This window comes from Oncorhynchus tshawytscha, unplaced genomic scaffold (genome assembly GCF_018296145.1).
Source record: "Oncorhynchus tshawytscha isolate Ot180627B unplaced genomic scaffold, Otsh_v2.0 Un_contig_5417_pilon_pilon, whole genome shotgun sequence".
NCBI lineage: Eukaryota > Metazoa > Chordata > Actinopteri > Salmoniformes > Salmonidae > Oncorhynchus > Oncorhynchus tshawytscha.
This window is the reverse complement of record NW_024608793.1, coordinates 29,242-41,406: the sequence shown is the minus strand read 5'-3', so window position 1 is coordinate 41,406 and position 12,165 is coordinate 29,242. Positions and strand designations below refer to the sequence as shown.

At 45.1% G+C, this 12,165-nt stretch overlaps 2 protein-coding genes across 2 annotated transcripts; one reads left to right on the top strand and one right to left on the bottom strand.

The window, feature by feature from the left end:
• Positions 1 to 2,575: 2,575 nt before the first annotated feature.
• On the bottom strand, positions 2,576 to 4,546 carry akap14 (A-kinase anchoring protein 14). The gene has a single exon (XM_042313675.1). It carries the CDS (start codon positions 4,433 to 4,435, stop codon positions 3,917 to 3,919), a length of 519 nt encoding a protein of 172 aa, XP_042169609.1. The 5' UTR covers positions 4,436 to 4,546; the 3' UTR covers positions 2,576 to 3,916.
• LOC112240703 (calcium-independent phospholipase A2-gamma) lies at positions 3,415 to 11,874 on the top strand. The gene is made up of 8 exons (XM_024408957.2): positions 3,415 to 3,498; positions 4,753 to 6,014; positions 6,718 to 6,867; positions 7,044 to 7,290; positions 7,942 to 8,113; positions 8,372 to 8,429; positions 8,952 to 9,276; positions 11,840 to 11,874. The coding sequence occupies exons 2-8, from the start codon at positions 5,025 to 5,027 to the stop codon at positions 11,872 to 11,874; spliced, it is 1,977 nt and encodes a 658-aa protein (XP_024264725.2). The 5' UTR covers positions 3,415 to 3,498; positions 4,753 to 5,024.
• Positions 11,875 to 12,165: the final 291 nt, after the last annotated feature.

The window sequence follows — 12,165 nt, the reverse complement described above, 5'->3', positions numbered from 1 at the left end:
ATGCCACCCACCATGTTCAGTGACAGGGAGCGATATGATCAGGTCAACATACATACAGACGTAATGTGCATATATTAGTGATGCTCTAAAGCTCGCTGTCGTAAAGCAAGTCAGAAATAGACCCTTTTAGATGATTCATCCAGTGTTTATCACGTTTCCACTGCTGCATCTTCTGTCTTCACACGTCAACTTTTACACAGCATGTCCTCTATGCCTAAAATATATATATATATATATATTGTTGTTGTTCCCCAATGGCTCTTAGCTACACTGAAATACACTCTGAAATGATTCTGGAGTGGTGCTGTAAAGCTGTATCTAGCTACAGTATACAGTAGATCTGAGATACACTGAAATACACTCTGAAATGATTCTGGAGTGGTGCTGTAATGCTGTATCTAGCTACAGTATACAGTAGATCTGAGATACACTGAAATACACTCTGAAATGAATCTGAGATACTGAGATACTCTGAAATGATTCTGGAGTGGTGCAGCTGTATCTAATATACAGATCTGAGATACACTGAAATACACTCTGAAATGATTCTGGTGGTGCTGTAAAGCTGGCTACAGTATACAGTAGATCTGAGTAAAAATACACTCTGAAATGAATCTGTATCTAGCTACAGTATACAGTAGATCTGAGATACACTGAAATACACTCTGAAATGAATCTGGAGTGGTGCAGTAAAGCTGTATCTAGCTACAGTATACAGTAGATCTGAGCTACACTGAAATACACTCTGAAATGATTCTGGAGTGGTGCAGTAAAGCTGTATCTAGCTACAGTATACAGTAGATCTGAGATACACTGAAATACACTCTGAAATGAATCTGGAGTGGTGCTGTAAAGCTGTATCTAGCTACAGTATACAGTAGATCTGAGCTACACTGGCCACTTTGAAATGAATCTGGAGTGGCGCTGTAACACCACATAGCAATAACTGCAATTCTGTCTTCTATGATCCCCTGGGATTCCCAATATCCCCACTCAGTGTGATTCATCTTTAGGTTGCGGAGCATCGCTCACTGTGTACAGTAGACTTTAGAATGAATGTGGAGTCATGCAATGAAGCCATGTGAGTGTAATGGACTTCTATATGACCTCATGGGCTTCTCTATATCCTCAGTCTCTGTGTGAATCATCTATCGGTTCCAAACATCTGACCATCTCTCTGTCTTGTTTACCCCTATCATCAACCTTACCTATACGGCTCCAGGGAGCACGGTGTAAGACCTGGTTGCTATGGGGACTTGTCGTGGTTAAGAGGGAAGGGGAACTTGAATTGGATTGCGCCACTAATATCTGGAATTATCTGCTGCCCTTCATAGGAAGGAACAAAATTTCAACGTTTACTATTGAGTCACTTCAGAGCACTGTGACAGGAATCTGGATACAGTGTATAATCAGAGAAGGCTTTTCTTCTATAGATGACAGAACAATAATGACATATGACATAATAATGACATATGACATAATAATGGGTTTGCTTCTGCTGTATGTTTTTGGTGACCTCTATTGAAACTGTTATTACTGTTTGAATGGAACAATGAGGGAGGGTTTTTGCTATAAAACATCCATGCATCCATATATACACAAACACAAAAATGTAATTGTGTTTAATTTTGGCAGCTAGGATCAACAGGAATATCCAGCAGCACTGTGCCTCTGTGGGTTGTTTCTGTGTTCCTCCAGCAGCACTGTGCCTCTGTGGGTTGTTTCTGTGATCCTCCAGCAGCACTGTGCCTCTGTGGGTTGTTTCTGTGATCCTCCAGCAGCACTGTGCCTCTGTGGGTTGTTTCTCTGCTCCTCCAGCAGCACTGTGCCTCTGTGGGCTGTTTCTGTGTTCCTCCATGTTATTACACTCTGTACCAGAGAGTCATTTATTCAACTGGTCTATGCCCACTACTGGTGATGTAGCTACTGTTTGTGTTATGTAATAAGGGTGGAAATCCAATAAACACATTGAGAACTCTATGGACCTTTAGAGCAGGCACAGGAACAGGAACAGGCACAGACACAGGAGCAGACACAGGAACAGGCACAGGAACAGACACAGGAACAGACACAGGAACAGGAACAGGAACAGGAACAGACACAGGAACAGGCACAGGAACAGGAACAGAACAGGCACAGAAACAGGCACAGAAACAGGCACAGGAACAGACACAGGAACAGACACAGGAACAGGCACAGGAACAGGCACAGGAACAGGCACAGGAACAGGCACAGACACAGGAACAGGCACAGGAACAGATACAGGAACAGGAACAGGAACAGACACAGGCACAGACACAGGAACAGACACAGTTACAGGAACAGGCACAGTAACAGACACAGGAACAGACACAGGAACAGGCACAGAAACAGACACAGGAACAGACACAGGAACAGGCACAGACACAGGAACAGACACAGGAACAGGCACAGGAACAGGCACAGGCACAGAAACAGACACAGGAACAGGCACAGAAACAGACACAGGAACAGGCACAGAAACAGACACAGGAACAGGCACAGACACAGAAACAGGAACAGACACAGTTACAGGCACAGGAACAGACACAGGCACAGGAACAGACACAGACACGGGAACAGACACAGGAACAGGCACAGACACAGGAACAGGCACATGCACAGGAACAGGTTCCATTTGGGACCCATCCAGACAGTGGTTTTACATTGAGGTTTGTGAGAATTCGTGGGCACCCCATTATGAGACCTGAACGGACCTTGTCCAATTACCTTTGTTGAAGTCAATGTTCCTCCCAACCATGTTGTATAAGAGACAGGCAAAAACCACTGAGCTCATTTGACATTTGCACACCTTGCTGACATTTCACACTGCATGTTGTTGAACGAGACTCTGCATGGAACAATCCATAGTAGAGATAGATACATCCTCAATGGGATGATCAGTGAATGATCTCTAAATCATCCATATTTAATTTGCATCACATGTTGATATTGTATTTGATCAATTGTACAATCCTCCTCTTGTGATTGGGTTAACAACAGAAATAATAATGTTATAGATAAACCATTAGCTACTTTCGGTAGTGGGCTGTATGTGGCTATGTCGCTCTCCATGATGCTGGAATGTTGTTGATTACAATCGAATGCACACTCCATCTAGATTTGATCAAATCATTAATTCATACTCTAATTGGTGAAATAAACATTTGTGCCAAACATAAGTAATACAAATGAGTCATGCGGAATGATTTTTATCCTATTTAAATTAAATTAAATACTGTAGCTGTTCCACAATGAAACGTAATGATTCACACAGGGAGGATTATCTCACATAAAATGCTGCCCTCTAGTGTTACAGAGCAGTCAATGCATGCCCTCTCGTGGTTGGTGGTTAGCGGTTGACGTGCCTATGAAACAGCCAATCGAGAAGCAGAGCACCGTAACGTGATCTATTGTATATTTACACATTTCCTGTTTTCCTTAGCGAGCAGATCTGTCAATAAAACGCTGACTATTCAGGTAATTTCCTTGGATGAAATGTTACATTTGTCTAGGTTTTTATCATAATCTACAAAACACCGTTTGAAATGGGCTGTCGTAAACTCAATGATGATTAGCGAGCTGATGCTGCTTTGCCAGTTAGCTAACCCACCGTAAAATAAATTCACGTTAGGTACTAGCTGCTGTGTTGTATCGCTAGTTAGCAAAAAAACGACCGAGTTGTTGTAAAACACACAGCTTCGCTGATATACAGCTATGTTTTTTTCCAACTCTTCACAGTGAAGGCAGTAGTCCCTTTATTGATACAAGCCCATGTAATGACTCGTGTGTTCCCCGTTGGCCTGGAAATGTACTCGCTAGGTAACGCTAGCTGTCTCATAAGAGATGAATATTCGCCACAGAAACGTTTAGCTGTCCATTCCCAATGTTTACATTGCTAAAAGTCGACAGTATTCTGGAGCAACGTTTTGCTCTCGATGACGTCTTTCAACCACTTCTCCCTGAACCTCGTTTCCCCTGGCCTGTGTGTCAGCCTGTTCGACTCCACTAGAAAGTACACGTCCACGGGCAAAGTCTGAGGTTTGATCTTGGAAATCACAATGACAAAGTAGACACTGGCAGTCGCCTTGGGGATCGGGGTGCGTCGGGTGGGGATGCTCCATTGTGCCCGGTAGTGATACTGTTTGTGAAACTCATGATCCGTCTCCTCGAGGAATACTAGGCTAAAAAGCCAGCTGGTGTGCACCTCCCATGTGTGGATGTACTCCTCGATTCGCACTTTCCCCAGTTCAATTGTAAAGTCCTTGCAAGTTATCCATTCTATGTTTCTAAACTCGTATTCGGTGGAGTCTTCCACCGCTTGCTGGTGGCCGAGGGCACCGCGTGCGTTCTCCACTACATTTTTCACGATTTCAGATGCTCTCAAACTTAGGTTTGATGAAGGCCTCTCGTCCATCGTGTTTCTCTTCGTATATCAAAACTTACTTTGATAAAGTATTTGGAAACCCGTAGATAATCATTCGTTTTCTACACTGGAAAACGAATGTTGTTGTTTTGAAGGGTTTCCATGGCTACCTTGGAACAGAAGGAACATCCGGGGATTTGATAGCACTGGTTGGCCATTCAAACCCTATCTATTTTTTTGTGTGGGACAAATACCTTTCTTCATTCTAATGAGGGGCTCCATTGTGGTTTTACTTAAGGCTAAATGGTATGTTTATTTAGCTAGACTTTGCACAAAGTCCTCTGACATCCATTGGCTTTCTTTCTCAGATATTCTAGGAGGCAGCTTCATTCCTAGATGACCTATGCTGGACCAGATCCAAGAGGACTGACCCAGTCTCTAGAGGTTGTCCTGACTGACCCAGTCTCCAGAGGTTGTCCTGACTGACCCAGTCTCCAGAGGTTGTCCGAACTGAACACAGACCACACAAGCGAAGGAGATGACCCATCAAGTTCTATTCCCATATCAGCACTGGCACAAGCAAGGCTGTAGTCCAGTCATACCATTTTAACTCTCTCCTGTCTCTGGTGTGAGCTGACGCATGTCGCGGATCAGGAGCACGCTCAACACTGTTACTAAAGCAGTAAGTGGCAGCGACCTCCTCTCCAAGATCTCCCGCCTTAAGCCCAGTGCCGCAGCCGCCCATGCAGAGAAGGTACTGGAGCCTCTGACTCCATCTCCAACCCCGGCAGCTAGTGACCCTTCAGCTGCTGCAATAGACATGAAGCCACCAGAGCAGGATCAGACAGTAGGACAGGACCAGAACAATGGAGAGGAAGGGAAGGAGAATCAGCCACTTCAGGCTTTAGAGAAACCCTTCATGGCCATCGTCAAGCCCAAACAGAGCCTCGCTGCGTCAGTGGCTATATCCACCGCTAGCTCCTCATCAGCCATTGCCAAGCAGACGTTACAGCTGTTCCAACCAGAGGCCCTGTCCACCAACATGGACGAGACATACAGCAGCCTGTCTCAACACGTCAACGACTACTTTGGGAGTTGTAGTAGTCTATCAACAGGAGATGACAAGAAGCCTCACCATCTAAATGACAATGCTCAAGCATCCACGTCCTCCAAGCCTGCTCTCAGTCTACGCTATCAGAGTACTAAGAGCGGGGACCACATCCCCATTTCAGTACCTGTGGCAGCTGAGACCAAGGCTATCCAGGGCAAGGCAGCTACCCCACAACTGACTCCTCCCCTGGAGGAGGTTAGCCCTGCCACAGACAGTACTTCCTCTGACCCAGTCTCCTATACCTCCACCCCTACCCCCACCCTAACACCCTCTAAAAAAGGGGGGTTTGGGCAGTATCTGTCTGACCCTCGTCCCAATGTTCAGGCATTCTTTGGCAGCTATATAGCACCCTTGGTACCTAGTAAGTTCAGAGCTGACCCCAAGAGCGTCACAGCAGCAGTTGAAGAGAAGACCACGGAGGAGGCTATGAGGAAGCCTGGAGAGAAGATGGAGACTGAGGAGCAGAAGAAGAATGCTGAAGAGGGGGCCAAGAAACTACTGCTGAGCCAGAGAGAGAAGGTACTGAAACTGATTCATAGAAATGAATGATTCTCTGCCATGTGAATGAATTAAAATTAACTTTTAATACCCTGTCAGTTTGAAGTGTCTTACCCTGTCCGTTTGAAGTGTCTTACCCTGTCAGTTTGAAGTGTCTTACCCTGTCAGTTTGAAGTGTCTTACCCTGTCCGTTTGAAGTGTCTTACCCTGTCAGTTTGAAGTGTCTTACCCTGTCCGTTTGAAGTGTCTTACCCTGTCCGTTTGAAGTGTCTTACCCTGTCCGTTTGAAGTGTCTTACCCTGTCCGTTTGAAGTGTCTTACCCTGTCCGTTTGAAGTGTCTTACCCTGTCCGTTTGAAGTGTCTTACCCTGTCAGTTTGAAGTGTCTAACCCTGTCCGTTTGAAGTGTCTAACCCTGTCCGTTTGAAGTGTCTAACCCTGTCCGTTTGAAGTGTCTAACCCTGTCCGTTTGAAGTGTCTTACCCTGTCCGTTTGAAGTGTCTTACCCTGTCCGTTTGAAGTGTCTTACCCTGTCAGTTTGAAGTGTCTTACCCTGTCAGTTTGAAGTGTCTTACCCTGTCAGTTTGAAGTGTCTTACCCTGTCCGTTTGAAGTTCAATGATCTAGGACAGAGGGAAAACATTACACACAATGATTACCTTATATCTCATTTTGATATACATTTTTAAAAGGATCCTGGATATGTTCTGTGCCCTCCCATCCCAGATCATAGCCCGGGTGAGTATGGACAACAGGACCAGAGCCTTGGTGCAGGGCATCCAGAAAGCCACAGACATGAATATCCACACCAGCCGTGTGGAGGAGCTTAGCCTGCATCTTCTGGAGTACCCTGAGACACGCGGCGTGGCCGTCAAGGTGTGGGGCTGTTTTTGTAGACAATGTAAACTTCATTCCTTGTAGATATACTGTGGGTATATTTACATTCATATTTTAGTCATGTAGCAGAAGCTCTGATAGACCAACTTCAGTGCATTCAACTAAGATGGGTACATGTAGAAGTGTGTGAATTTGCTGAAGTGAATCCCCCCCAGGAGAGGGTGATCCCGTGCCTGTTGCGTCTGAGGCAGACCAGAGACCCCCGGCTCCAGGCTGCAGTGAGAGAGGCCCTGGCCCTGGTGGGATACACAGACCCTGTGAAGGGCCAGGGTATACGGATCCTGGCCATCGATGGAGGGGGGACCAGGGGACTGGTAGCCCTGCAGACCCTACACAAACTGCAGACACTGACGGGCAAACCCATCTACCAGCTGTTTGACTACATCTGTGGGGTCAGCACAGGTAGGCTGTTTCACCAAGCTCCCTGTATTTTCTACAACATGATATCGGTCCACACTACTAGGGCTGGTTTCCCAGACACAGATTAGGCCTAGTGTTGAGAACATAACCCATTGAGCATTATTTTAGGCCAAGACTAGGTTTCATTTATGTCTGAGAACCCAGTCACTTGTGTTTAATGAAAGGCACTATACAGTCCAGTCTTAAAATCAAAAAGTCAGGGCCTCCCGAGTGGAGCAGCGCTTGAGGCGTCATTACAGACCGGCTGCGACCGGGAGACCCATGAGGCGACACACAATTGTCCCAGCATCATCCGGGTTAGGGGAGGGTTTGGGCCTTGCGCAAACCCTAGCGACTCCTGTGGTGGGCCTGGCGCATGTACTCTGACACGGTCGCCAGCTGTATGGTGTTTCCTCTGACACGTTGGTTCGGCTGGCTTCCGGGTTAAGCGAGCTGTGTGTCAAGAGGCAGTATGGCTTGGCGGGGTCGTGTTTCGGAGGATGCATGGCTCTCAACCTTCGCCTCTCCCTCTGTACGGGAGTTGCAGCAATGGGACAAGACTGTAACTACCAATTGGATATCACAACATTTTTTTAAATCTGAAAGTCCTGTTTGGCACGTGGCATCTTAACACGATGAACCCCTGTCCCTCAGGTGCCATCCTGGCCTTCATGTTGGGGGTGTTCCAGATTCCTCTGGATGATTGTGAGGAACTCTACAGGAAGCTGGGTTCTGATGTGTTCAAACAGAACGTCATCGTGGGAACCGTCAAGATGGGCTGGAGCCACGCCTTCTACGACAGCCAGATCTGGGAGAACATCCTCAAGTGAGTACAGTACCCTGCTGCTCCGTCTAGGATACTGTCATGTCAGTACCCTGCTGCTCCGTCTAGTATACTGTCATGTCAGTACCCTGTTATGTCAGTACCCTGCTGCTCCGACTAGTATACTGTCATGTCAGTGGTAAAATATCTTGACAGTGTCGTCTGACCTATGAAAATCATGTTCTTATTTTGGAGCATGTAAATTGCAGTATAATTTTGTCTGATTTGATAATGAAGTGGTGAATGTTTTGTGTGTAACAGGGAGAGAATGGGAGAAGGCCTCATGGTCGAGACAGCCCGGGATCCCAAATGCCCAAAGGTAAGGTTTGATCTATACATCACTTTAACAACCATACACTTACACTGGGAACAAAGACTTAATCAAGTCCATATCGACGGGTAGGCTGACGAGTCACTAAAATGATACGTACGCATCGGTACGGCTGGATGGCCTGCGTTGTTATGATCCTGGACGGTCACATAGCAACAATGACAAGAAGCTGCCATGTTGGGAGTCCTAGGCTGCTCGTTTAGTCTCATTGTGTCTTGTTCTTGACACCATGTCTTGTTTTGACTGATGTCATGTCAATGCTAATGGGGCTAAAATTCACTAGCTAGCTAATCAACAACTGTAACGATGCATTTAAGAGACAACAAGTGCTCATTGAAAACATAAATACATTTGCACAATAAACATGGGAGACTAAATATACTTTACATGTTGTTAACAATCTAAGACAACCCGTCTGTTGTGCACGTTGGTTTTGTTGCTAAACAACCAACCCATCTCTTCTCTCATGAACACGTCTTCATTTAGTTCATGCCTCTGTTCCTCCTCTAGGTGTCAGCAGTGAGCACCATAGTGAACAGGGGTCTGCCTCTGAAGGCCTATGTGTTCAGGAACTACAGCATGCTTCCAGGGGTCAGGTCCCACTACATAGGAGACTGTAAACACAAGATGTGGCAGGCCATCAGAGCCTCCTCCGCCGCCCCAGGGTACTTCCAGGAGTATACACTGGGAAAAGACCTGCACCAGGTAACCAATTCATCTATCTCTGTATGTGTAGCTTTAGTACTCTCTCTCTGTTTATCTACCTCAGCCTCTCTCTGTTTATCTACCTCAACCTCTCTCTCTCTGTTTATCTACCTCAACCTCTCTCTGTTTATCTACCTCAACCTCTCTCTGTTTATCTACCTCAACCTCTCTCTGTTTATCTACCTCAACCTCTCTCTCTCTGTTTATCTACCTCAACCTCTCTCTTTCTCTCTGTTTATCTACCTCAACCTCTCTCTCTCTCTCTGTTTATCTACCTCAACCTCTCTCTTTCTCTCTGTTTATCTACCTCAACCTCTCTCTTTCTCTCTGTTTATCTACCTCAACCTCTCTCTTTCTCTCTGTTTATCTACCTCAACCTCTCTCTGTTTATCTCTGTTTATCTACCTCAACCTCTCTCTCTCTCTCTGTTTATCTACCTCAACCTCTCTCTGTTTATCTACCTCAACCTCTCTCTCTCTGTTTATCTACCTCAACCTCTCTCTCTCTGTTTATCTACCTCAACCTCTCTACTCTCTCTCTCTGTTTATCTCTCTCTCTCTGTTTATCTACCTCAGCGCCTCTCTTTCTCTCTGTTTATCTACCTCAACCTCTCTCTCTCTCTCTGTTTATCTACCTCAACCTCTCTCTTTCTCTCTGTTTATCTACCTCAACCTCTCTCTGTTTATCTCTGTTTATCTACCTCAACCTCTCTCTCTCTCTCTGTTTATCTACCTCAACCTCTCTCTCTCTCTGTTTATCTACCTCAACCTCTCTCTCTCTCTCTGTTTATCTACCTCAACCTCTCTCTCTCTCTCTGTTTATCTACCTCAACCTCTCTCTCTCTCTCTGTTTATCTACCTCAACCTCTCTCTGTTTATCTCTGTTTATCTACCTCAACCTCTCTCTCTCTCTCTGTTTATCTACCTCAACCTCTCTCTCTCTCTCTGTTTATCTACCTCAACCTCTCTCTCTCTCTCTGTTTATCTACCTCAACCTCTCTTTCTCTATTACCCCTCTCTCTTTGTCTCTATGTCTCTATGATCTCTCCCTGACTGTCACTCATTTACCCAACACTTCTCGCAAATCAATACACTTTCAGTACACTTCCTGATAGTCCTCTCCGAGGCCTGAGGCCATTAACTGTAGGGCCGTAGTGTGTGTTTCTGTGTGTTAAATTAGCCCGTTCTCTCAGCTGGAGATGCAGAGAGTAAATGTAGAGCCTCTCTCTCTCTGTTCCATTTCAATTCAATTCAAATTTAAGGGGCGTCATTGTCATGGGAAACATATGTTAACATCGCCAAAGCAAGTGAAGTAGATAATAAACCAAAGTGAAATAAACAATAAAAAATGAACAGTAAACATTACACTCACAAAGGTTCCAAAATAAAAAGATATTTGCCTATATACAGTGTTGTAACGATGTGAAAATAGTTAAAGTACAAAATGGAAAATAAATAATAATAATAATCTTGCTGCTGTGATGTCACACTGTGGTATTTCACCCAGTAGATACGGGAGTTCATAAAAATTGGATTTGTTTTGTAATTCTTTGTGGATCTGTGTAATCTGAGGGAAATATGTGTCTCTAATATGGTCATACATTGGACAGGATGTTAGGAAGTGCAGTTCAGTTTCCACCTCATTTTGTGGGCAGTGGGCACATTGTCTGTCTTCTCTTGAGAGCCATGTCTGCCTATGACGGCCTTTCTCAATAGCAAGGCTATGCTCACTGAGTCTGTACATAGTCTAAGCTTTCCTTAAGTTTGAGTCAGTCACAGTGGTCAGGTATTCTGCTACTGTGTTCTCTCTGTTTAGGGACAAATAGCATTCTAGTTTGCTCTGTTTTTTTTGTAACTTGACACATTGGAAATAATGATCTTTTTGTTTTCTCATGATGTGGTTGGGTCTAATTGTGTTGCTGTCCTGGGGCTCTGTGGGGTCTGTTTGTGTTTGTGAACAGAACTCTCACTCACTCTCACTTCAAACACGCATATCAAAGACTGAGCCCCCCTGTGATGGAGAAGGGTTCCTGTAGGTGCTGCTGTCTGTAGGGGAATGGCAGGACAGTGACTCTTGATGAAAGAGAATATCTGATGTATAGCCAACCCTCTGTCAGGTTGTACCTCAACAGCCTATTTGTTTGTCTATTTTCTAGGTAAACAAAATGGTATTTGACCTGTGTAATTTGGATGCCACTCCGTTGACCTGCTTTAGTTTTGTTTGGTTGTAGACTGTACACCTGCGTCATAGATCAAAAGCTATTTCCTGGATGTTGGTTTGTTTCAGGAAGTAGGAAGTCAGAGCTAAGTGCAAAGCAAGCTCTCTTCTCAGAGCCTTAGAAATCTCCATGGCAACCAGTGAATATTCTATCTACCCGACCAAGTGGGTTTGGGCCTCCCTCCATCTGGGCAGAGCCCTTAGACAGCCGCTCTTTAACCTTTACCCAGAGTCTGAAAGGAGAGGTCGCTGCCTGCCTGCCCCACAGTCCCTTTGATCAGCCATTCATAAAGGAGCACAGTGCCCTGCCACACACACTCCAATCATTTATTGATATTTAAACACGTACCGCACGCACACGCCACAGGATTAGTCGGAGTGAGATCTGTGTGTGTGGAGAGAGATGGATGATTTGGTGACGTGCTTTATATACTGTGTGCCACTGTGTTTTGGCCCTGTTTCCCTTGTTTCAAAAGCTTCACAACAGACCAAAGAGGAGAGTGTAGACTAGAGATGTATTCAAAGTCCACAGCTCTTGACTCGCCTCTTCAGAGAGCTGGGTTGTTTTTGGAGTTTTCTCTACTGATCAATGGACATATTTGGTCGTTTTAATGTGCCAGTAATCATTTTAATCCTTAGTTTGTCACGAGACTTGGCTGTTATCTTGGATGAACCTCCTTTTAATCATTGAACTTCCTGCTTCAACATTTTGATAAGGCAAAGTCCATTTCATGACACAATGCTTTCATTATCCATAATGTCCCTTTAGCTCTCTGTCCCTTCTCTGACAATGCTACATACC

What these genes read in the sequence shown, in the direction of transcription:
- akap14 (XM_042313675.1), bottom strand. Translation starts at nt 4,435, where the DNA reads ATGGACGAGAGGCCTTCATCAAACCTAAGTTTGAGAGCATCTGAAATC.
- LOC112240703 (XM_024408957.2), top strand. Translation starts at nt 5,025, where the DNA reads ATGTCGCGGATCAGGAGCACGCTCAACACTGTTACTAAAGCAGTAAGT. An exon ending in CACGCGGCGTGGCCGTCAAG is followed by an intron (nt 6,868 to 7,043) that starts GTGTGGGGCTGT and finishes AATCCCCCCCAG; the next exon opens with GAGAGGGTGATCCCGTGCCT. An exon ending in CATCTGTGGGGTCAGCACAG is followed by an intron (nt 7,291 to 7,941) that starts GTAGGCTGTTTC and finishes CCTGTCCCTCAG; the next exon opens with GTGCCATCCTGGCCTTCATG.